Below are 24,537 nucleotides of genomic sequence, written 5' to 3' on the forward strand. Positions count from 1 at the left end.
GCCATCATGGACATTCAAAGACATATTGTAAATGCCGATGGACGAATGTCGCTTTCGCTCGGCCCGACCGAAAAAATAAAATAATCCCGAACTGGCGTGCTCTTACTGCTACTGCAATAGCAGCGATGAACCCTTTTTGAAAGAGACGCCACCGCGTCTTCTTGGCTGCCAAGAGTCGTTGGCTCAACAACGCGATCAATGCCTGTCTCAGGTGATTCAGGGTCCAAGTTGCCATCACCTCGATCTCACATTTAAATTCGCTTTTTTCCTCGTCTTTTCTTCTAGCTCAAGGGTCGAAATATCGCGGTTTGAAATCGCTTCTTCGCCCAGGACGAGGGTGAGCTGCCTTGTCGGGCGACTGCACCTTCTGAGCGCGAGGTTTCTACTTGAGACTCAGCTGCGCACTTCACCACATACCAAGCGTTTGCAGTTTGCTGCCTTCTTCCATCTCTACTTCACCAACCTTTGTCGTCCAGCATTTTCTTGCTAGCTCGACTCGCTCTGTTCACTGCAGTACCAACATCGGAAAGCACTCCGAATCCGACCCGACACTGGTCTTGTTCTCGAAAGCAGAGAATCATGGCTGACGCTTCTTCGACATGGCGAAGCGGAGCTTCCTCATCCGCATCGGCCACTCCCAACGCTCCCACCGGCGGCAGCGGCAGCAGCAGCTCTAATTGGGGCCGTGGTACCAGTACGTCCTCGTCTCAAACCGCCAAAAAGAAAGGCGGTGCTTCTCGTCCCAGAGGAGGAGCAAGAGGAGGAGGAGCTGCGTCCAAAGTTGACTCCGCCACCTCGTCGGCTGAACCTGCTTCCGCCTCGACCGCCTCGACCACCTCAAGCACCACCGCCACCAGCGTCACCGCCTCTAAGTTCAGATCAGGTGCCCCCGCTAAGTCGACCAAGTTCCTCCCAACGCAGCCACTGCCCTACAACTCCCTCCAAAACATCAAGGACTACTACCACGGCCTCCTCGAAAGCGGTCTCGTCAAAAAAGCTTGGCTCGATAATGCCAAGAATCCCATCCAGAACTACGTCCTTCACCGCACAGGCACCTATCCCGTCTACACGGTCGAAGAGGGTCAGGTCGAAGGAAGAAGGGATACCAACTTCCGCTGCACCCTCCATTTCGATCCTGAATTCGATTGGCACGTCTACGGCGACGCAAAGACCGCCAAGGATGCCGAACGCGTTGCTGCGCTTCATGCTGTCCTCTTCCTCCAGAACCGCGGCGACATCTTGTCCAAGACGCCGACTGCCACAGCTCCTGCTCCGCTCGTCCCTCAACAACAGGGTCCCATTGCCAAACTCAGCGACGGCACCGAACTCACCGTGCAGCGTGCGCGCGAATTCATCGACTTCTACTGCAAGCGCTTCAACTTGGGCAAACCTGATATCCGCCAATCTGCAGGCAAGCAGGGCAAACCCAAACGCGGCGGCGCCAAATCATCTTCTTCCGCTAGCCAGCCACACGCTTCGATGTACATCGCCGGCAATGAGATTGGTGCCGCCGTCGGAAAGAACAAGAAGCAGGCCGTCGCCAACTGCTACCTCGAATCTGTCCAGTATATCGAGTCCACCGATCCCTCGCTCTGGAAGACCTTTTCGCTGCTTCACAAGCCCGGTATGTCGATCAACAAGGCGCCTCACGTCACGTTCAGCATGAGCGACGAGCTCGACGACTCGGTTCAGAACATCTACGATACCATGATCCGCAGCAAGATTTACGCCAAGCGTCCACGCACGATCGGTGTTGCTACTGCTGGCGAAGACCCCAATGCTGCCTCCAGCGATGCCAACGACCAGCTCGCAAAGCAGCGCCAGATGCGTCAGCAGCGCGCACGCCGCTTCAACCAGCAGTTTGGCGCCACCGAAGACTCGCTGCAACGCAAGAGCGAACAGCTCGAACTCTCGCTCGCCAACTACTACTCGGACGATGCTATGGCCAGCATGCGCAATCAGCGTCTCAGCCTCCCTGTCTCGCAAAAGCAGTCCGATGTCCTGGTAAAAGTCGAGCTCAACCAGGTCACCATCTGCATGGCTGCCACCGGTTCGGGCAAGACCACTCAGATTCCCCAGATCCTGTTTGACGACTACATCCTGCAAGGTAAAGGCGCAAAGTGCAACATTGTCTGCACACAGCCTAGGCGTATCGCTGCCATCAGCGTCGCTGAGCGTGTGGCGAAAGAAAGAGGCGAGAAGCTTGGTCAGACTGTCGGCTACCAGGTCCGTTTCGAGGCCAAACCACCTCAGCCCAACGGTTCCATCACGTTTTGCACCACCGGTGTCTTTTTGCGACGTCTGCAGTCAGCGCTTGGCGACGCCGAGTCGTCCAACACTTTCCTCGACTCCATCACCCATGTCGTCATCGACGAAGTGCACGAGCGGGACGTCGAGACCGATCTGCTCCTGGTCGTCATCAAGCGTCTCTTAGCCGAGCGTCGCAGGCTTGGCAAGAAGGAGATCAAGGTCGTCCTCATGAGCGCCACCATCAACCCCACCCTCTTCCAATCCTACTTTGCCGATCCTTCGGGCAATCCTGCTCCCGTCGTCGAGATCCCCGGCCGAAGCTTTCCCGTCGAAAAGCATTACCTGGAAGAGACGGTGCGCAACCTAGAGGCGCTTCGCCTGACACCGCAGATGGGTGGGTGGGTCTGGGCCGAGAAGAACGTCCGCGACTACATCGAGCGGGAGATCTACCAACGAGGCATCTCGAACTCGCGCAACAACAACGGCGGCGGTGCACGAGGCGGCCCTGGGGGTGGATACGGTCATGCTAACAACGGCGCCATCACAGCTGCAGGCGCCAACGAGCCGGTCGATCCCATGGCAGACCAAGTCGACGACCTGGAGATCCCTTACCCGCTTGTCGCCCTCATCATCGCATACGTGCTGTCCATCTCGGACGATGGCCATGTGCTCGTCTTCCTTCCCGGTTGGGACGAGATCAAGGCGGTCAATCTGCTGCTCACCGATACTCAGTATCATCCGCTCCTCCGCACCGACTTTAACGATCGCGATCAGTACGAGATCCACATTCTCCACTCGACTATCCCCGTCCAAGACCAGCAGGCCGTGTTCGAACCGGTACGTCGCAAAGGCATCCGTCGCATCATCCTCGCTACCAACATTGCCGAGACGTCGATCACCATCCCTGACGTGGTCTACGTCGTCGACACGGGTCGCGTCAAGGAGAAGCGTTTCGACCCGGAGCGACACCTCTCGAGTCTGGTCTCGGCATGGGTCGGCACTTCTAACCTGAACCAGCGTGCGGGACGTGCCGGTCGTCATCGTGCCGGAGAGTACTTTGGTGTGCTCAGCAAGGCGCGCTACGACCGCCTCAAGGTCAACCAGACCGTCGAGATGAAGCGAACCGACCTCAGCAATGTCGTTATGCACATCAAGGCGCTCGATATTCCTGGCATGGAGGTGGAGGACGTGCTGGCATCGGCCATCGAGCCACCTGCGCCGGAACGCGTTCTGGCGGCCATGGAGAAGCTCAAGATGGTCGGCGCGCTCGACATGTACAAGAACCTGACGTCGTTGGGCCGCGTGCTGTTGCAGCTGCCCGTCGACGCTCCTATGGGCAAGATGTGTCTGTACGGCGCCTTCTTCCGCTGTCTCGACCCGGTGCTTTCGTTGGCGGCCATCTTGACGAGCAGGGATCCGTTCATGGCGCCGATGCATCTGCGCGAGGAGGCCGAGATGATCAAGGACCGCTGGTGTCCGCCCGACTTTCGGTCAGACGCCCTGTGCATCCTGCGCGCCTATACACGCTGGTGGGAGCTGCAGTCGCGCGGCGACTTTGCTGCTGCCAACCGGTTCTGTCAGGACAACTTCCTGAGCAAGCTGACGCTGTTGCAGATTCAGCAGGTCAAGGAGCACCTGTTCCAGTCGATGGAGAAGGCGGATATCATCTCGGTGATCCAGAGTTCGTCGCTCGCCGGCAACGGTAACGGAAACACCTACTCGCGATACCGACGACCGCGCGAGACGGACGCCGAGTTCAACACGAACTCGGATGTCACGTCGCTGCTGGCTGCACTGGTGGCGGTGTCATCTCCCCCCAACTTTGCGATTCGAAGCGGCAAAGCGAGCTACCGGACGTCGCAGGACAAGTCGTGTCTGATGCACCCGTCGTCGATCTGCCACACCAAGTTTACAAAGCACAAGCCGTGGGATGCGGCCAACATGGGCGAGAAGGAGATCTTTGCGTTTAGTGAGAAGATCCGCAACGCGTCGGGGAGTGCGGGCAACAATGCGTCGACGATGCTGCGCGGGTGTACACGGTTGGACCCGCTGACGTTTATGCTGTTCGGTGCGACCGAGGTACGGGTGCTGGGTGAGGGCGTAGAGTGCGATTTCTGGCTGCCGATCACTGGCAACATTGAGTCGCTGGACAACTTGGAGAAGTTGAGGTCCATCATGGACGTCATCATGCTTCGCGTGTTCGAGGGCATTGGCAAGGCGAAGAAGGGCCGGGCGGTGCAGCAGCAGAGGAGGAGGGGGGATGAAGAGGAGGACGAGGTGGGAGAGGATGACGAGGATGATGAGGGCTGGGGCGACCGAACGGATCTGTCGCTGTCGGCGCAGGAGATCGGCGAGTTCGAGTACATGAGTCAGGGCATCGTGCATATCTTGGACGGATACGCTCAGGAGCGAGGCTGGGGGTCCAGCAGCCGCGGTTCGACGCGCCCGTCCAGTCCTGCGTCGTTTGGCATGGGTGGGCTCAGCCTGCAGCACGATCCTGCGCGCGCGGCGACGGCGACGGCGGCGGCGGGAGGAGGCCTTGGTGGTAGCAGCGTGTACGCTGCGGGCAGCCGCGGCGGGTCGTCGAGCAACCTATCCTCAGCCGGCGAGGGCGCGGCGTCGAGAAAGGCTCGAAGGCCGCCAAAGGCTGTCGGATCCGCTGCAAGGGACTAAGTGACAGCCCGGATCGTACGAGGAGCCGCACGTACCCATTAGCCTTACCGGGCTCTTTGTACACTCTTGCCATCAATTCGTCTGCATGTGCATGGCGACCGATCGCTGAACGCCAACCCGCTTCCGCGCCTGTTTACCCTAGCCACCCTCCCCGGCCATCTTCACTCTTTGCTCAGGCTGACAAGACACGCATCGCACTGGTGCAAAGATCGAAAGGCGGCGAGAGCGAATGGCAGTCATGTGTTGCAAGTGAAAAGGCTGAATAAAAGAGGGAGATGTATATGCTGATGAAGAGACGACAAAGAGTGAGAAATGCTGTATGGGACAATGCTGTGAACGAGAGGGACGCGCGGATGTAGATGCATGAGAAGAATCGAGAAAGACGATCTATGCGGGGGAAACGATCGCCCCGTTGTCTATGTACGTGATATGTGCCGAGAAGAGAGGAAGAGAAGATAGAGAACGAGCAAGAATACCCAAAGTTTTGTCCGTAGTGATGATGGTTCGAATCAGAAGCTGAACAGTCCACCGCCGTTCCTCACTTTCCTGCCGCCCAGCAAGTAAGACAGAACAGTAGCAGCAAAGAGACCCACCGTCAGTCCCAACGCCACCTCGACCAGCGACTGCGCCACGGTGAAGCCCGACGCGAACGCCGAGGTCGAGTCCGTATTGTTGGCAAAGTTCAACAGTCCGCCGCCGTTGGACAGACCCGAGGGCAATTGGTACAAGATGCCAGGAACGGACACGACAAAGCTACGACCGTCAAATAGGCGTCCGTAGAAGTTGGCCATGAGACCCACCGCCAGCGAGCCGAGTGCCGCCGTCACGTCCTGGCGCTTTGAGAGCGCCGTCGCCTTGGCGGCAAAGTGATTGCACGCCCAGCCGCCGCACGCGATGAGCACCATAACAGGGAACTCCTTGCGGGTCACCTTGGCCTGGTTACGCAGTGACAAGCAGGTCGAGTACGCCGGCGCCGTGAGTACCGACCACACCTCGCCTACATTCGACTGCCACCACCTGTCGTTGTGGTTGCCGCAGTCTTTAAACCCTTGAGTACTCGTGTTTCCCGAGAAGAGCTGCCAAAACGATACGCCGATCGAAATGCCAAAGCCGAGAAAGAGCGAATAGATGATGGCATACACCAATCGCACCGATCCCGCTATCAAGTTCTTCGACTGCAGCTCGAGCGAGCCGCTCAGAACAATGAAACCGGGCAAGATGAGCACGATGGATCCCGAGACCACCGCAGCGTAGCAAAAGTAGCCCGTACTCTGCACCGCCGCGGCGATGAACGAGTTGAGCGTGGCAAAGACAATCTCAAACACGTTGCTGTACAGCTCGGTGGTGATGATTGACTGGCAGTAGACAAGGAACGCACCAAGCGGGAAGGCCATCACCGCATCGATGAAGCTGCCGTTGAAACCCTGCGGACCGACACAGATGAACGCCGAGGCAAATCCGCCGATGACCACCATGGGCCAGCGTCCGATCAGCGGCTTGCGCCTCATGAGCTCGTCGAGCTGCGCAGATGCCTCCTCAACCCCGATCTTGTCGTGGATGACGTTCCAGTAGATGGTGTGCATGTCCGTGAGCTTCGTCAGGTCGAGCCCGGACGTCTGCTTGATGAACTTGGTTTCGGACGTGTGCGTGGTATCGTCGCCAAAGGCGATGAGCATCAGGTTGGGCAGGTAGATGCAACGGCAGTTGATCTCGAGCACACGGCCAGTCTGCTGGATCTGCGTCTCGATGCGATGCGTAGGCGCACCAAACATCATCAGGGCACGCGCCAGCTTCATGATGAACTGCTGACGCTGCAGGATCGCGGCGACGTGCATGGTGATGAAGATTTCCTCTTTGCGCTTCTTGGCCTTGGCGCGCTTCTTGAGCTTGCGCTGCCATTCCTGCTTGTGATAGTCGGAGTGCATCTTTTCAGCTTCAGGGCCAAAGTAATCTGGGCCCATGCCGGTGCTGACGTCGGGGGTGTTGAGGTTGGAATGCGTGAACGCGCGCGACATGGCGCCAGGAAGAAGATGGTGCCTCTTGCGAGGGCCGTGGCCGTCGATGGAACTGCCGCCCGTCATGGTGCGCGAAGGGAAGTGCATGATGGAGCTAGCACGCTTCTTGTGGGGTGTCACGTAGCCAGATGCGGGGGGCGAGTTGGCCTGCGTCGAGCTGTCGCGACGTTCGCCGTCGGGACTGGTGGGCAGCGAGTGGGAACGCGAAGCGAGCGGAGACGCCACGTTGCTGGGACGGTACGGCGCGGGCGCAGCGTCAGCGACAATCTGGGCCGTGCGCTTGAGCGTCTTGGCGTTCATCTCGGGCAAGAGGTAGCGATCGAGAGAGAAGCCGGGACGCTTGGGGTTGGGACCAAGCTGAGCATGCTGCGGCGAGACAGCGCCAATGAGATTGCCCGTGGTGGCGACAAGCGCTCCGAACACGCCTGCATCGCTTCTTGAGGCCTTGGGTCGCTCATCGAGCGCGCTCTCGATACCGGTCTCGTTGGCGACGCCGCGAACCACCTTGGTCGATGTGTGGAAGGCGACGTTGCCTACTTTGGCAAACGTTTGGGTGAGCTTGGGACTGGGTACGCTGATAGAATGAAGCGACATGCCGCGACGCTTCTCGTACCTGTCCAGCTTTCTCTGAAAGCCAGGCGAGTCCATCTTTGCCTTGACGTGATCGGGCGTTTGGGGCATGAGCGGTCTGCCGTCCGTGTCCGTCTCCATGTTGTATTCGCTTGCGCTGCCGACGGAGCTGGTAGCGGCGCTCTTGGCTGAGAGCTCGCGCTGCTGCTGTTCGTAGAGACGCAGCAGGTTGCCAAGCACACCGCCAGAGACAACCGGGCGAGCGTCGAGGTTCATGGTGGTTTCCATCGCATCTGGGGTGGATGCGCCAGTGTCAGGAAGATGCGAACGACCGATGCGGTCAAGCGCGTCCTGTCGCTGTTGCGAGAGCTTGTGCTGGCGAACGAGACGCACGGCTTCCCGTTCAAACTTGTTGGGTTTGCGTCGAGGACCGTCGCCCGTGTGCAGACCACTCGAGGTCTCAACGGGCACCGACTTCCAGTTGGTAGGGCCGCCCTCTTCGTGCGATCTGCTAGCCTGATTCTCGGTCGTCTGAGGAACCTCGCCCTTCTCTTCCTGGTCTTCCTCGTCTGGCGGTGGCTTGCCAAAGATGCCACGGAGCTTAGCCCAACCCCTTGGCTGCTGTTCGGCCTGTTCTTCGCCACGCTTCTTCTTCTTGATGCGCGTAGGCATGCCATCGGTCTCCCCGGGGACAAGGTCGAGGTAGTCGAGGTCCGAGTCGTTGGCAGGATCGTAGCTGCTCTCGGAGGTGGCGGACCCAGGCGTGGTGACGCCACTCACGTCGCCAAGGCCAGAGGGCGTTTCTGGAGCGCCCTGACCCCTTGCACGCTGTCGCCTCCTCTGTTCACGGTCACGTTCGCGATCCATGAAGGCTTGTTCGAGACGATCTCTGCCGGCACGATCTTGGGCGGCCTCTGCCTCTTGCCAGCTAAGATGGCTAGCGCCGTCATCGCTGCGAGCCTCGTGCCGTTGGAGTTCACGCTGGAGCTCGAGGAAGGCGCGGTTGTCAAGACCCTGCTCATCGAGACCCTTGGCGCCTGTCAAGGTGAGCGAAGGGATCTGAGCTTGTGTCGCGTTCGAGGGGCCTGCAGCTGCGTCGTCTGCGTGAGGAGGAGTGCTGGAGGTGGGAGCTTCGTTTTGGGGGGTGAGACGTGCTGCAATGTTGAGTGGGCCTGGATGGTGATTCCTGCGCACGGAACCAAGGCTGAGCTGGCTAGGTTTGTTTGCGGAACGGGCAGGGGCGGCACCTCCTCGAACTGTCACTGTTGGTCCAGCCAGAGCGCCTCCGGAACGGATCTGGAGCTGACCACCTCGACGCAGACTGGCGGCATTGGAGGTGCCATCCCAGTGGACACGTCCAGCACGACGTGCAGAATTGGTTCCAGACGCAACGTCGGCATCTCTGGGGGCGGTGGTCGAGATCGAGGAGGTGGAGTGAGCAGGCCGAACTGGAGCGTCGTTGGAGCCGTTAAGGGTATCGTCGGCGTCGTCGCCAGCATCTGCGTCTTGGATTCGGATCTGTGGCTCTGGATGTGAGCCGTGGTGTCGCTCGTCTTCATTGGAGCCAGTGGGGAGTGTGGAAGAGTCTGCGGTGGAGGAAGAGGAGAAGGCAAGGTCGCGCTCGTTGGCGCTGTGTGTGTCTGACATGGTCTCGATTTGAAAATGTCAAGGGTGATATCAACTTCGCATACAGCGAAAAGCAACCATGTGAGAAGCTGACAGCGCTTGGTGTCACTGCGGAAGAGAGCGCCGAGTCTTGTTGGAAGTGATGGCGCGGCCTGGTCGGACAGAGCAGTGCCAGGCTACAGTGTCAAGGAAGAGAGATTGCCGACAACAGCTGTCCTATCGGATGGTGGTCGATGAGTGCTCAGCAGCTGGTCGCAAGCAGAATTTTATGGCGTGTTCTGCTGGCTGAGAAGTAAGCGTGTGCGTGGGTTTGAATGTCTCGGTGAAGGCGTGTGGGACTGTAGTGGATGCTGTAAAGAGGATGTGGGATGGTGACGGGCGTGTGGGTGTCTCTGTTGTGACTGTTGAAGAAGATACACATTCGGCTGTACCGATCAAAGCGGCAGCAGCAGATTTGCAAGCGGAACTCAACTCATAAGAGAGCTAGCTGCCTCTGTCGGTCCTCGGCGTGAGAGGGAGAGCGAGAGCCACAAGATGCCGTGTTCGAATCTACGATTTCACCGCTTCAAGTTAGTCTTCAATTTCAGGGTTAGGCGAGCGGGGGTTTTTATAAAAGAAAAAAATCCTCCTCGCGAGACGGCTTGCCAGCCGATCTGTCAGCTTTACGGTTGTGCACCAGCAAGCTCGACCCATTCGAAAACCTTCTTTCTTGTTGCCCAAGGCCTTGGATCCTCGTCTGCCTGACTCAAGAGGGCTTTCTTTCAGAGTGAAGAGTTCTGTCGTCGTCGACGACGTTGTCGTTGTGGGTCATCGTATGCCAAGACTGCACAAACACAACCACACTTTCTATTTCAACGCGGCGACCGTGCTGGCGAAATCAATAAGACAAGAGGCTGGCAACGAAATGCAAGTGGTTGAATCGGAGCTGCATGGGTCTGCTTTGCTTGTGCATGCATGCCCCTTAGTTGCCGCAAGCCCATCGGCCATTGAGACCATGCGACTTGCACCCCAGAGGTACGAACAGTTTTCAACAAAGTCGGTGAGGTAACCGTGCGATGGCAGTTTTAGCGCGAGAGCATCCGTATGTGGTGCAGTGTCCATTCCTACGATTCAGGCACAAGGCTGTCGGGATCATGCGGAAGCGGTGCGCGATGCCGTCACATCACACGCACTAGGTGATTGAACCCTCCGTCTTTGTTCTGCCTTCCTTGCCTCTCCCTCGTGCTTGCTGGTGTCACTTGAAAGACACAACTTAGACCTCATGCGTGTGCCTTCCACTCGGACGCCGACATCACTTGACGTGGTATCCTGCTGTGATCCTATTCCTGCGGCCTTCCCGGTTGCAATGACCCTTGTCTCTTCGTCAACAACCCCCGCGTTTCGACAGGAAGCGGAGTTCGATTGGTCCACTTTCACTTCACTGATAAGGTTCTGCTTCAGAAATCGATTCAGTCGTCGAACTCGGAGAGGCAGGTTTGTGTTAGTCGATTGTGAGTCGCCACAAGCGAGCGGGAACCACTCCCGGCAGTGCCGATCTTTTTGACGCAATCAATAATGCGGCGAATTTGGAAAGAAAAAAAAGCCTTCCGGAAATTTGAGCCCGAAAATCACATCCTCCACTTTGGCACTTTCCTCGTATCGGCAGATCCTTACCGTCTTTCCCGATTCCATCAATTGATGTCTCGACATGAAGCGGATCAGAGACTTCACCTGCCCACCCCTCATGCCGCTCTCGACGAATGGAGCAAAGCGACAGACACGACACAAGATACTCAGGCCCGCACGCAACCCAAATCCAACGCCACAGTAACTGCAATTCAGACGAGACCGGCACGTGTTTACAAATTACATTCGATGCGCGAGTCCCCAGAAATTGAACTAGAACATGCTGCGAGCGAAGCCAAGCCGACCGGTCGTCTCGACGTTGAGGGCATCGTGCAATCAACCGGACCAAGTGATGGAGTTAATGTCGATGCCCTCTTGCACCATCTCCCAGAGCGGGCTCATGTCGCGCAGCTTGTTGACGACCCGAACAATCTTGTCGGCGACATAGTCGACCTCCTCCTCGGTGGTGAATCGGCCAATACCAAAGCGAAGCGACGAGTGGGCGTTCTCGTCATTCAGGCCAAGCGCGCGCAGGACGTACGAGGGCTCGAGCGAGGCGGACGTGCAGGCAGAACCGGAGGAGAGGCAGATATCCTTGAGGGCCATGAGGAGCGACTCGCCCTCGACGTACTGGAAGGTGAGGTTGAGGCAGCCGGGGTAGCCGTTGTGGTCGCCGTTGAAGAGCACGTGCGAGATGTTGGCCTCGAGGTGGTTGCGCAGGCGCTGCGAGAGCTTCTGGACGTGCGCGTGGTCGTAGGCGATCTCCTGCTTGGCGAGGCGCGCGGCTTCACCGAATCCGGCGATAAGCTGCGGGGCGAGCGTGCCCGAACGCAGGCCACGCTCCTGTCCACCGCCGTTGATGAGGGGCTCGAGACGGACACGCGGGCGACGGCGGATGTAGCAGGCGCCGATGCCCATAGGACCGTACAGCTTGTGGCTGGACAAGCTCATGAGGTCGACGCCGAGCTCGTTGACGTCGAGTGGGATCTTGCCTGCAGCCTGCGCGGCGTCGGTGTGGAAGAAGGGCTTAGTGGCACCACGGCCGCTCTGCTTGGCGAGCTCGGCACCCTTGGTCTTGAGGAGGTGGCCGATCTCCTTGATGGGCTGAATGACACCGATCTCGTTGTTGACAGTCATGATGGAGACGAGCGCGGTGGTGGGTCGGAGTGCATCCTCAAGCTGCTTCAGGTCGATGAGGCCGTTGGGCTGAACGGGGAGGTACGTGACTTCGAAACCCTCCTCCTGCAGACGACGGCACGAGTCGAGCACACACTTGTGCTCTGTCTGTGTGGTGATGATGTGGTTCTTCTTGGACTTGTAAAAGTGGGCGACGCCCTTGATGGCCATGTTGTTGGACTCGGTGGCACCGGAAGTGAAGATAATCTCTTTGGGATCGGCGCCGATGAGGCTGGCAATGTGCTCTCGGCCTTGCTCGACACCTTTCTCGGACTCCCAGCCGTAGGCGTGCGTCTTAGAATGTGGGTTTCCGTATTGGTTGGTCATGTAGGGCATCATCTTGTCGACGACACGCGGGTCGACGGGGGTGGTGGACTGTGCATCGAGGTAGATGGGACGATTTGCTGTCGAGTGCTTGGGTGCTGCTGAGATGATGTCGTTGAGCAAGTTCTTGCCCGAGCCCTGCTTGCTACCGACGCCAGCGCGGATGTCGGGCTGGGCGACCTCGATGGGGGTAGCCATGGCGGCTGGGGACGATGGCGAGGCGTATCCTCGAGAGTGAGCTCGCGGTGTTGCGGATGAAGAGGCGGAAGAAGTCGATGCAACCTTGATGTTGGTCGAGATGGAACGAGTGTGGGCAGCATCGTGTCGTGTGAGCGCACGGAGCGCCAGCCGCGAAGGTGTCGCGGATCGCAGCGAGCTTGCCATTTTTAAGGAGTCTGTAAGGATTCTGTTGGTACTGAGTACGATGTTCGACGGGAGGGGGTGGCAATGAACAACGATCAGAAGTCGGGGACCAGATGGATGTAGCAAAGCTAGAAGAGCCGACGGGAAGCGTTCTTACTGTAATTATCGACAAAGACTTTCGTGGCGGGCCACCCCGGCCGCTGCTCAGAATCCCTCGCTCTCTCTTGGTGAAATATTGCCACGGACTTGCGGCTTTGCCTGAGAGAAAGGCAAATTTGACTGAGCCACACTCACAGTCATAATCAGATGGCGCTTGCTCAACTGGGAAAAAAGGAAAAGGGCAAAAGAAAGCGCGCCTAGATTTGCTGAGCTCAATCACCGATGCGTTTTGAAGCGAAGGCCGAATTTGTCAGCTCTCAAGGTTGTTAGACCGCGTCCGCTTCTGGTCAGCCGCACGAGAAGAAATGATTGGAAATCATGCAAGTGGCCTTGGCTGAAAGTGTCGGTCGTTGGAACGGATCCGAAATTTCCTGGTTGGTATCGGCAGTCTCAACCGACAGTTTGCTTCCGCAATTCATCATACCCGCACTTACCACTGTGCCCTTCCATCACCTCTCTTGCTTCAACCTCTCTACACACACTACAGAGGCAGCCGCGAATCATGATCATTCTGGCTACTCGACAGGCCAACGCGGCCGCACGTCGTGCATTCCACACGAGCAGCGTGGCTAGTTCTGGCTTCTTTGTGCGTCCCGCCAACGCACCCACGTCGTCCAACTCGCCCTCGCCCTCGGCACCGCAGCCCAGGCTGGTTCGGCCAGTAGCACAACCGCACACCCCGCCGCATGTTCCCGCCGAGCAGGCGCCCAATTTCCCCACAACTTGGTCCGAGTCGCAAAACCCAAGACAGAATGCGATGAAGGGCCCACGCTTCGAGCAGTTCGACATGCGCTTCCAACCTCAGCCGCTCGCGGCCATCGAGATGATCCAGAGGGAGCCCATTCGTCTCTCGAGCAAGCGCATCGCTGCATGCGACGGTGGAGGCGGTCCGCTCGGTCACCCCAAGGTGTTCATCAACCTGGACAAGCCCGGCCCCAAGGCCTGCCCGTACTGGTAAGGTTGCCCATGCTCGTCTAATGTCTAGATTTGAAGTGTGCTCTGACGTCCTTGATTATATCTCCACTTGCGACATACAGCGGAATCCGATTCGAGTTCGACCACTCCGCCGCCCACCACTAGAGTGTAGGACGTTGGTGTATAAACAAATTCGATCTGGTCTTCTCAATCCTAGCATTTGCGTTTCTTGATCCCTTTGGTCCCCAGTTGCAAGCGAGCAAGCGAGCAAGCCGAGTCGTGCGGTCGACCAAATCGAGGTTCTGCGAAGAAAGGGCTCACCAGCAAAAACATGATGGTGGTGCGGTAGCCGATGTGAGACTGTGCAGGTAAACAAGTTTCTGTGCGAAACGAGCCGGCACGCGACACGACCGTGGCGCGGAAGACTTGCCCTTGTGAAGCACGATGGCCATCTCGACGGAAGAGGTCGCTGTCAGGAAGCGCATAGTGATCAGGGGAACCGGCCGGCAGTTGTCAACTGGGCCAGTGGTCGTGTCGGGTCTTCCCGAGGCTTCTCGAAGCAGTGATGCCTGCACGCGGGTTGCGGCAACAAGACCAGAACGATTCGATTAGCACACAGAAGAATCGGATGCACCCGCCAGCTTTGGCTAAGTCGACTAGGCGGCCACGACTAGAGGTGAAAGCTGATTGTTTGACTTCTGGAAAGTTTCGAGCCACGTTAGCTCTTGAGTGAGTGACGCTGTTCATGTGTTCTCCGTCTCAACTTCCTAGGTTTGCTTCAGCAGTGTTGGCGCTTTACGCCGGCTGTTGAGCACACACAGTCCTGCGCCTTGGATGCTTTTGAACGAGTGCCTGTTACGACAGCACAAAAACCCACACGAGAGCGGCGAAATTTGAAGAGACACCTGATCTTCTCGCAAGAAAACACCACAAGAGAGCTCAGAAATGGCAGGAGAGTGCACGAAGGCTATAAGAGTCGATCCGCCGCTGCCTTGTTGCTATGGATCCCCGGGGGCTGAAGCAACGAGCGTTGAAATTGCAGCGCCGGAGAGTCATCTCCACCATCTCCAATCGAGCCGCAAAGTTGGTCATCGAATCGCCGCCCACGTCTCAAGACGCTGAACTAGGTCAGAGTCTCAGGTAAGATGTCGAGGATGAGACAAGCACGATATCAGCAAACTCAATTTGGGACCGCCACGAGCTTCTTTGGTCTTGACCGTCTGCATCAGCAACCAACGATCATCCATCGATCCACCGATGGATCGATTGAAAGGAGAGAATGATCGGCTGTGAACCGATCGGCGATTCTCGTTCTATATCAGGCCGGCGAAACGTATCCACAGTGGCACCGGGAGATAGTTAAGGTTTCGACCGGCTGTGCCTCTTCCGACCGGACAACGAACCCAAAAAAGGAGCCTTCATGGTGCAATGCCATGCAGCGATGGAGCAACACGACGATTCATGGGAGATCAAGCCCAGCTTGGCGTGCACACAATACCCTAGCGTTTGCTAAGCGAAGAGGCAAAACGAGTCTAAAAGGCTTGGCGCCGCTCAACGAAATCACGTACACGCAAGGTCAAAGGTCAAATCCAACAGTGCCCAAGCTGCAGAGCTTTGCATGAACCTTGGGCGCCTCCTGTTGACGTTCTGGTCGTGGCTCACATCCAGCACCCATCTTGGAGCGCTTTCCGCTTGTTCTCGTCCGACGGCAACGACTTGCGGTGACAGCACATGCGGGGTTTTCAGAGACCGGCGCCGCTCACGAACAAGTCTGCTTCCAGTCTCTGTCGCCATTTCCCCCTCTTACGGCAAGCCGCAATTTCAGAGACCTTCCTGATTGGGCTAGCTTGGGTTGTATGCGCCTCGTCTACTCTTTCCTTTTTGCCCCGCAGCCCTAGAGACCCTTGATCTCGGCTGACAGTGCCTCTGCAGATTATGCGCTAAGATGTCGAGCGACACTCTCGCGCCATTTCTTCTTCGCTTCTGGTAACAGTCGTTTCCTATCTTAGCCGCTCTGATTCGCTCGTCACCATCGGGCTCTAGTCCGGTAGCTGCTACCACAATCTTGTTACACTCTGCCTAGGCGAGACGGATTCTCGTCTTCCGCGAGCCTATCCTAGTGATGGTGCGTCTCACGCGTCCTTCCATGTTTCGCAGCTCTTTCTGCTAGTCACGATCTGCCCAATGCATGCGTGAACTCGGCTGCATCCCAAGTATCGAGGGTCCAGCCACTGTCTGTGCTCGTCTAACCTCGTCTCGCTCGTGGCACCTCGGCTTCCGCCGATTGGCTACAACTGCTGGTTTCGGTGCCTGTCACAGCCCTCGAGTCAACTGTCACGGAGCGGCTTGTGGGCACGAGCGAAGTGACTTCGAACAAGAGGCGTCGCACAGGTATTGGCGTGAGAGCTCTCCATGAGAGCACAGCGTGACTTTCTTGGCGTCGAAAGGGACGGGAAAGGCACGGCTTCGTTCTAACTTTTGCCGATATCTTCTTGCATACGTTCGACTGCATCGGTTGACCACGGAAGGGTCTTCTCCGATGTCTGTTCTTCCTATCTGCGTCGCAACCACCGCGCTCGATGGTGGTGGCGGCTCACGGTCGCACCCATGAGCTCCGATTAGGCGCCTAGACGGATCAACGACGGCCGACCGTGCCATGACGGCGCCATGTCTTCCGCTTTCCAATCAGCGTCGATTCGTGTTGTGTCAGACGACATCTTTGGTAGCAGCAATAGAATCTCTCCCGGCGTCGTCCGTACCATTGGGAAGGACCAAAGCAACTAGTGCGTCACGAATGTCTCACAGGGCCCTCGGATACGTTGATAGTGTACGTACCCGCCTTGAAGGTATAAGAAGACCCGCGTTCTTTCCTCGTATCTCCCTCTTTCCTTGTCACATCCCCCATCCCTCATTCCCCATTAGATCGTTTATTTGACATCCCTTTACATAGACAAGATGCAGTTCAAGACGCTTGCTCTCTACGTCGGTGCCGTCCTTGCGGCCGCCGCTCCTGCTGCTATGGCCGCGCCCTCGTCGCCAACCTGTGGTAACACCTACACTGCTGCCGAGCACATCGAACAGCACCTGGGTCTCAAGATTTCGGAGCTCAGCAACAGCTCCAGAAACAGCACCAACTCGAAATTCAGGGTGAACGCCGCCTCGGTCTCGGCCAGCATCCCCATCTACTTTCACGTCATCACTGACGGCACCAACGGAAAGCTCACCTCATCGCAGATCAACAGTCAGATCTCGGCAATGAACAGCGGCTACTCCGGCACCGGTCTTTCGTTCTACCTTGCTGGCAGTGAGACCACCACCAACTCGAATTGGTTCAACAATGTCAACCAGGGCACCTCTGCCGAGCGTGCCATGAAGTCGGCGCTTAGGAAGGGCGGTGCCAACGCTCTCAACGTCTACACTGTCAGCTTCGGAGGCTCGGGCCTGCTGGGCTACGCCACGTTCCCTTGGGACTACAACTCGAACCCTAGCAACGACGGCGTTGTCATGCTCTACTCGACGACGCCTGGTGGATCTACCACCAACTACAACCAAGGCAAGACGCTCGTTCACGAGGCCGGCCACTGGGTGGGTCTCTACCACGTGTTCCAGGGCGGTTGCTCGGGCAGCGGTGACTACGTCGACGACACTCCTCCCCAGTCGACTGCCACCAACGGTTGCCCGACCGGTCAAGACTCTTGCTCCGGTGGTGGCGTCGACTCGATCCACAACTACATGGACTACTCTTACGACTCTTGCATGACCGGATTCACCTCGGGCCAGACCACTCGTCTCAGCGCTGCCATGAGCTCGTACCGTCTGTAGAAGGACGCGGTCAGCTTAGAATAGAAAGATAGCTAGATTGTCAGTGGATCGGCCGGCGGTCTTTAACGCTTGATTAGGCCGCATAGAAGCCATCAAAATATACAATTCTACGGAATCCCCGTCGTTTATTTATTAGGAGATAAAAAGCAGCATGCAATGGAACCCGCATTTTCTCGTCCTTTCTCCGTGGTATTCGCAGCGCTTGATTGAGCAGTCCGCACACATCGGGGACGTGTTCATAAATTATCAGCACCACTTACGACGTCATCCATGCGGTACCTCAAGAGTGTGGCAATTTGGGGTTCGCTCTCTACCGCCAACTTGCGCTAAGTTAGATCCAAATTGTATATTGCTTTCACATTTGTTTGGGCCCTGTAGCTTGAACTAAGGCTTCCAATCGTAATTAGGATGCCAGCCCAAGACCTTCTTCGCCTTCTCGTTGGACAGCAGTGTGACATTGGGATCATCATTGATCGGAGTATACTCCACACCCGGAAAGACCTGCTTGACCAGCTCCGCACTAGGCGTTTTCATCACTGTGTTGTTGTTAGCAATGATAAACGCGTGGTGGCCCTTGAGGTCCTTCTCCAACGCCAACTTGATGGCCTCTGCGCCGTCTCTCGAGTCGATGTAGCCCCAGCAGTTCCAGTACCTTTTCCTGGCGTCATCCTGCCATGCCTCGAATGTCGCGTATTCCTCGGGAAGCATGACATTGCTGAAGCGCATGCTGACGATCTTGGCCTCGCCGCCCTTGGGGTTCCTGTGGGTCTGCTGGGACCACCGGACGTACTGCTCTGCCAGTGTTTCACCGACGAGCTTGCTCAGGCTGTATGCGCTCTCGGGCGCCAAGGGGGTATCCTCGGTGATTGGCAGCTTCGTCGGGGCGATATCGAGGGGGATACCGATGAGCGTTTCGCTGGAGGCCATGACGATGTTGGTGATGCCCAGTTTGCGCGCGGCTTCGAGCACGTTGTATGTGGCGCTGACGTTGGTGTTGAACTGGTGGCTCGAGCTGCTCTGCCCCGGGCTCGGCATCGCCGCCAGGTGCACAATGGCAGATACTCCAGAGTAGGCCATGTCAATTTCCATGAGCGCTTCGAGCACCTGGCCCATGTCCGTCAGATCGACTTCCACCAGCCGGTATGCGCCCTGCAGGCCCGTCTTGCCGTCTTCCGAGGCGGTCTTGGGGCGGACGCGGTCGAAATTGATCACCTCGTAGCCGGAGGACGAGAGGTGTGCAACGGTGGCCCGCCCAAGCTTGCCCGAGCCACCCGTGACAACAACGCGCGGCTTGTGGGGGCGCTTCGACTCGCCCAGCGTCAGAGTCGGGGTGGTGGTATTGCTTGCGATAGTCGACATGCTGAAAGCTTTGGTTCGAGATGTTTATACCGACATAGAAGGGCTAGAAGAAGGTTGCAAGAAGACTACTTATACCTGCCTCGCTCCCACAACTCGGCGAACAGCCTGCTCTCTCACGCCCTCAGCCACACCGTTTCGCCCCACCGCTGCCTCGCCCCGCCTCGCTTCGCTACACCTCGATCTGCATTCACCGAGCAACCAAAGTCGCCGGTCGCCTGCCGCGTTTTATGGGGAGAAGAAAGCCGAAAACGTCATAACTTATGCCCCCGCTCACGTCAGACAATCAATCCCTACTCACACAACGTGGCGCACTCCTCAATCAGCCGTGACAGCCGAATTTCAAAAAACAAAAATCACGCCGAGAATCGAGCCTCTCAATGACACTCACAAATCTCATTCGCCCCATCGACACCCCCTCCCCCTCTCTCTGCTCAGCGCATATCACACTCAACCACTCCAGAGCTCACGCACACAACAAACAGCACAGCACTCCGGCCGCTCAAACGATAAAAACATAGAGTTGCCGCCGGGGATTACAGGGAAATGAAAATACACGCAGCGAGAAGAGCATGCCTTGAAGCGAGAGACCGGAAAGAAGCGCAGGGAGGCCAGCGAGAGAAAGCCCCCTCGAGTTGAGAAAACAGCGTCTATTGATCCGTTTCCATAGGACGCTCCTGGTTACTCTCGTCGGCTGTTCCCACTTCACCGGCCAGTTCGGGCGCAATCGCGGGCTCTGGCGCAGCCGTGGCAGACGCGGTGGCAGGTGCCTCGGTTGTAGCAGGCGTAGGAGCAGGCTCGACAATCCCCGCCGTCTGAGCAGGCGCCGAGGTCTCGGGAGCCGGCGGGGGTGGGGCCACCTCGCCATCGCCCACCTTGTCGCTCCCGTCCAAGTTGCCAGCGATCACACTGTTGCCGAGCGACGACGCAACACGAGGCGGCTTCGAGGGGGTGTTCCATGCCTCGCTCCTGTCCAGCTTCAAAGGCGTGCCGTTGAGCGACTTGGAGGAACCGGACGGCGTCAAGCCGGCAGCCGCCGCCGCCTCGGCGCTCTTGGTCGACGCACGCAGCTCCTCGAGGCTCACCAGGCTCACCTGAGGAGGCGCCTGGCTGGGCGAAGGCTCCTCACCGCCCTCCTGCTGCATACGCTTGCGCACCAGCTTGGCATAGTGCAGACCGCACGCGTTGCAAAGGGTACGCGCGCCATCGGGGCCTCGACGCCATTCGGGAGTCTCGGTGGTGCCGCACGCCTGGCACGAACCGGGAGCGGGGGCGCGGCTGCGCTTCTTGTACTGCGGACCCTTGGAATCGCTGTCAAAGCCAGGCGAAGGGAACGACGTGGGCAGCGATCCATCGGGGAACACTCTCAAACCCGAGGTGGGCGTGTAGGGCGTCATGGGATCGCCGCTCGAAGTGGCCGTCTTGGAGTCCCAGTCGGAAGAGCGTGGGCGTTTGCGTGCCGAGTCCAGCTTGGACTCAGCAGGGCGCTTGCCGTGCTCTTCGGCGTCCAGCTGTCGAAGTGCGACTTCGGGCTGCGCCAGGAGCATGCTGAGCGACGAGGTGAGCTTGAGTGCCTTTTGGATGATGGTGCGCACCTTTTGCGGCGTCGGCACGTGCACCTGGTTGACGTGTGCCACAGAGAAATTGGCGATGGCGCTTGAGACCGAGTAGATCTCGCGCAGCTCGGTTTCCACGTTGCGCGGGAGACCCGAGGTGGTTTCGGCCTCGGCAGGAGCAGCAGCAGCGTCTTCAGGCTGATCCTCGGTGGCAGGAGCAGCAGCAGGAGCAGCATCAGTTGCAGCTTCAGGCGCGTCGACAGTGGCGGATGCTTCGGCGGGCTGTTCGGAGACGGATGCGTCGGCGTCGGCGCCGGCGTTGGCAGCATTGGTAGCGGCAGTGGCGAGCTCGGTGATGGTCTGAGCGGCGCTCGACGCGTCGGCAGCAGCAGCAGCCGCGGCGGCCGCAGCCACAGCAGCAGCCGCATCCGCATCAGCATCGGACGTGTCTGTGGCGACAGCCGTGGATGGCTCAGGCTCAGCAGCAACCGCCTGCTGCTCTTCGACAACGACTGGTTCGGAGATTGTTGCATCCTTCCTTCCAATGACGGGGGTGGAGGTGCCAAATGGCTCGGAAGCGGCGACCGCGCCGTTTGCCTCGACAGACAAGGGAGCAGCAACAGCTGCAGCGGCAGGAGTAGGAGCTTCGCCGGACATGATGCAAGAGGAATGGGAAGTGCGAATGCAGATGCGTTGACTATGGCCTGATAAAGATGTAGTGCCTTGTACCGTGTTGTTGATGTCGCGTGCGGGCTTGCCTACGTACGTGTTGGTTCGTTCGAGATATCACGCCTTTCGAAACCTTTCGAAAAGATCAAAGTCTTCAAGGAGGTTCGAGGATGTATGTCCAGAGGATGGAGGGGAGGAGTGGCTCAGCTGCGAGAGCCCTGGACGCGAAGATTTGACGCGACGGTGGTATCAACGAGGAGAGGGGCGGGGAGAGAGGGAGAATGTGGGAAGGCTACGCAAAATGGAGGAGAGGCGCAGCGAAGGGGATGCGAGCGAACGTCCACAGGGCTGATCGGACCAGAGAGATGGATGGGAGGAGATGAGAAGCAAGCCACGACAAGGAGGCGAGGCGGAGGAGGGGAAGTACACACAGGAACAGAAGCTCGAGAAGGATAGTCGCGATATGCAACGCAGCGCTTGAGTGGAGAGCCAGAAAGCGCCGCCATTCCGGCTCGCCCGATCGCGGGGTGAGTTTGCCTTCGATTGCGCAAGGGAAGAAAGAGAAGGAAAAAAAAAATGGGCCTAGCGCGGCGGCGATGAGTGGCTTTCGAATCGCGATTTCAATTTAGAAGGCAGTTCTGTGATTTTAGGGCTGTTGTGCCGATTTGAAAATCGCGCAAAGGCCAAATCTCAATTGGCTGGCCTTTTTCTAATCCGATTCGACCGATCGCGCGGACGGGTGTGGATTTGTCAAATCGATACGGCCATCGGTTGATGAGGGAGGAGGGCTCAAGATCAGACGCAAATCAGCCAGATTTGAAGTTTGCGAGAGCCATAAGAAATTCTAATCTCGATTTCAAGAGAGAAACCAGCCAATTTAATCGGGTGCAGCATTCCCGTGCTTCTGTTGCATAAACGTTTGTTCCGCCTTCCCTTCCGTGTCTCTTGGTTCAGACCTCGCAGCTGTGCTGTCCTGTGATGTTCCGCATCCGACAGATTCTTGGCGTCTTCTCCCTCTCACACACGCACTCTCTTTGTAACTCTTGGCTTGCTGAGGCGCGGCCGGACTAGCTCCTCTTGCTGCGACTTGACTGTATCGGCCAAGTCCGATTAAGTGGCTGCGGCTGCGGAGGATCGGTTCCCAGCGTTGAAGCCTCGATTGTGAGAGGGATGGGAGATGGAATGTGAAATCGGTCGGGTCAAACCCGATTCGGAGTAGAGGCTTTGCTTTCCGGCTATTGCTGCTCGTCGACACGCCGTGGATGACCGCCTCCTATGACTTGTATGCAAAGTCAACTCACTCCCAGTCTTTGGGTCACGAAGCAATGCGCATGCCGGCGCCGTCGATGGCCGCTGCTGCTTCCGCCACAGCCCGGGAGCTCCTGCTCTGACCGGCCCACTTCCATCGACAGCTGCTTGTGGTATTGAGCAGCGGCTGGAGTTGGCCCTTTTCGTGTGATAAGGCATCGCCTCTCGCTGGCTGAATCTGTCTTGGAGCTGGGCCCGCTCTGCTGTCTCTCGGTTGTCAGCCGAGTCGACGGAGAGACTGGATTGACTCGAGGCTGCTTGCCGAGTAGATGGTACCGACCTGTATCGCAATGTCGCTAACCCTGGGCAACGCGGCGGCCAGCTCACTTGACGAACACAAATTCCTCTGACCTGTAGCTCATTATTCGGGCCTTTATGCAGTTGCGGCTGCTGAGCCGAACGCAACGACAACGGCGACGACGGCGTGCATGTCGAGAGCGCGAAAAAGCAGGAAAAGCAATTATGGCGTGTGGGCATCAAGCAACTCTTGAGGCGCTACTTCTAGCACAACCCAAGCAAGCACATCAAGCAAGCAGAGCAAGCAGGTTGGATATGGACTGGGACTGGAGGGAATGCACTGGTTGCTGGTTGCTGGCTGCTGTTGGCAAGCCAAGAAAGCGAAAAGAATAAGCTCACGTCGGGACCCCTGACTCAAGTCTGCTGTTTTTCCGTTGTGCCAACAAGAATCGACGCTCTCGTCGATGCAAGGCGAGGCGGTGCCAAAAACTGCAACTGTCACGAGAGAACAGGTGTGAGCGTGCCCCGTCTTCTCCACACACACTTGGGGTTAGGCCAGCGACAAGTTGCGGATGCCAAAACTTGTTAGGCGCACACTGCGGTTGGATCGACAGAGCAGCAGCAGCAGCACGCCTAGTCGTACGCCTAAGCGCGTTCTTTTGCAGCTCTTCTATCTCCGAGAAGGCGTCGTGAGCCAAGTTGTTCGAGAACGAGCGCAGCAGCGGTATGAAGGCGTGGGAGTTGCTTGCTGGCTGCGTCTCGATACTGTCTGTAACTTAGCGTGAGAGCTGGGTTACACAGACCAGCACGTTTTTTTTTGGGTTGGCAAGGCGACATTCGAGGCAGCACACTGCAGCGTATATTAGGCATCTGGAAAAGAACAAATTAAGAGCGCGCAACTTCTTGCTGCCAGTGCCAGTGCCCGTCAGCTCTTTCTGTGTAGCTCCGCTAAGCGCGCGTGTCTGTCTCTCTGTGCCTGTGTGTTGTATGTGTGTGTCTTGCTTGGCTGGACGAGCCGACGCACTTCTCAGCGTCAAACGTCAGTCAGTCAGTTCAGTCGTGCAGTTCAGCGACTTTGAAACGGCGTCCTCCTATCTTACTTGCTCTCTCTTCCTTTGTCATACCATCCTGCGATCCGCTTTCACCTTCTCCCCTTTTGATTTTCATCGTCGCGCTGCAGAGGCCGTCGTCCAATCGCATACAAGGGCCCTTCCCTCAACCTTTCGTTTCCGTTTCTCTCTCACACCTTTGCATCGCTGCTGGTGCTACGTCGCGATTGCTAGGCGGATACGGATACGTGACCCCGCTTTCCCATCTTGGACTCGTACTTCGACCCTCGACACCTCATTCTAGCGAGCACGATACTACTGGACGACGCAACTGAATGTTGCTGTATACCGCATCTCCATCACGCGCAACACCACCCAAACGGTCCCTCTTGACGATCCAACAACGACAAGCACCGGCTACGGCGACATTACCACGCAACGACAACGGCAGCACCGGACAGTCGAGACGAATTGCTCACGCGCTGTGCACACTCTGAATCTCTTTACTCAAGGGCGCTCTACGACACGATCACGCGCGACCTCTTGCCTCTTGCATCGACTTGACCGCTCCCTTGAAAGCCTTGCACAGGACACGATACCCCGCCTAACACGCTTCGGCGCTCCCCTTCATCTCGGATTTGGGCACTGCACCGAGCCTGTAAAGCGTCTATTTCCGATCAGCAGCGCGAGCCAGCACACATACCCATGTCAGCGTCGCGCCACCCTCATCTCGACAGTCAGAGCTGCTCTTCGCACCGCTTGTGCCTTGCCTGAACTCCTGTTCTTGCTTCGAATCTTTGCTCCGTAGTTTGCGATTCGTCATTGGCTCGTTGACAGCCTTAGTGACTTTCCATACGCACGACA

At 57.7% G+C, this 24,537-nt stretch overlaps 7 protein-coding genes across 7 annotated transcripts; 3 read left to right on the top strand and 4 right to left on the bottom strand.

Annotated features, from left to right (window-relative positions):
* Positions 1–579: 579 nt before the first annotated feature.
* On the top strand, positions 580–4,923 carry EX895_002777 (uncharacterized protein; the record flags this gene model as incomplete). Its single annotated transcript, XM_029883375.1, has 1 exon — positions 580–4,923. The coding sequence occupies one exon, from the start codon at positions 580–582 to the stop codon at positions 4,921–4,923; it is 4,344 nt and encodes a 1,447-aa protein (XP_029740410.1).
* Positions 4,924–5,432: 509 nt separating this feature from the next.
* EX895_002778 (uncharacterized protein) lies at positions 5,433–9,155 on the bottom strand (the record flags this gene model as incomplete). Its single annotated transcript, XM_029883376.1, has 1 exon — positions 5,433–9,155. The coding sequence occupies one exon, from the start codon at positions 9,153–9,155 to the stop codon at positions 5,433–5,435; it is 3,723 nt and encodes a 1,240-aa protein (XP_029740411.1).
* A 1,920-nt stretch (positions 9,156–11,075) lies between these two features.
* EX895_002779 (uncharacterized protein) lies at positions 11,076–12,623 on the bottom strand (the record flags this gene model as incomplete). Its single annotated transcript, XM_029883377.1, has 1 exon — positions 11,076–12,623. One exon carries the CDS (start codon positions 12,621–12,623, stop codon positions 11,076–11,078), a length of 1,548 nt encoding a protein of 515 aa, XP_029740412.1.
* Positions 12,624–13,263: 640 nt separating this feature from the next.
* EX895_002780 (uncharacterized protein) lies at positions 13,264–13,841 on the top strand (the record flags this gene model as incomplete). Its single annotated transcript, XM_029883378.1, has 2 exons — positions 13,264–13,715; positions 13,799–13,841. 2 exons carry the CDS (start codon positions 13,264–13,266, stop codon positions 13,839–13,841), a joined length of 495 nt encoding a protein of 164 aa, XP_029740413.1.
* Positions 13,842–16,631: 2,790 nt separating this feature from the next.
* EX895_002781 (uncharacterized protein) lies at positions 16,632–17,498 on the top strand (the record flags this gene model as incomplete). Its single annotated transcript, XM_029883379.1, has 1 exon — positions 16,632–17,498. The coding sequence occupies one exon, from the start codon at positions 16,632–16,634 to the stop codon at positions 17,496–17,498; it is 867 nt and encodes a 288-aa protein (XP_029740414.1).
* A 384-nt stretch (positions 17,499–17,882) lies between these two features.
* On the bottom strand, positions 17,883–18,857 carry EX895_002782 (uncharacterized protein; the record flags this gene model as incomplete). The annotated part of the gene is made up of 1 exon (XM_029883380.1): positions 17,883–18,857. One exon carries the CDS (start codon positions 18,855–18,857, stop codon positions 17,883–17,885), a length of 975 nt encoding a protein of 324 aa, XP_029740415.1.
* Positions 18,858–19,504: 647 nt separating this feature from the next.
* Positions 19,505–21,067, bottom strand: EX895_002783 (uncharacterized protein; the record flags this gene model as incomplete). The annotated part of the gene is made up of 1 exon (XM_029883381.1): positions 19,505–21,067. The coding sequence occupies one exon, from the start codon at positions 21,065–21,067 to the stop codon at positions 19,505–19,507; it is 1,563 nt and encodes a 520-aa protein (XP_029740416.1).
* Positions 21,068–24,537: the final 3,470 nt, after the last annotated feature.

The sequence above is a fragment of the Sporisorium graminicola genome, chromosome SGRAM_16 (genome assembly GCF_005498985.1).
Source record: "Sporisorium graminicola strain CBS 10092 chromosome SGRAM_16, whole genome shotgun sequence".
Lineage (NCBI taxonomy): Eukaryota > Fungi > Basidiomycota > Ustilaginomycetes > Ustilaginales > Ustilaginaceae > Sporisorium > Sporisorium graminicola.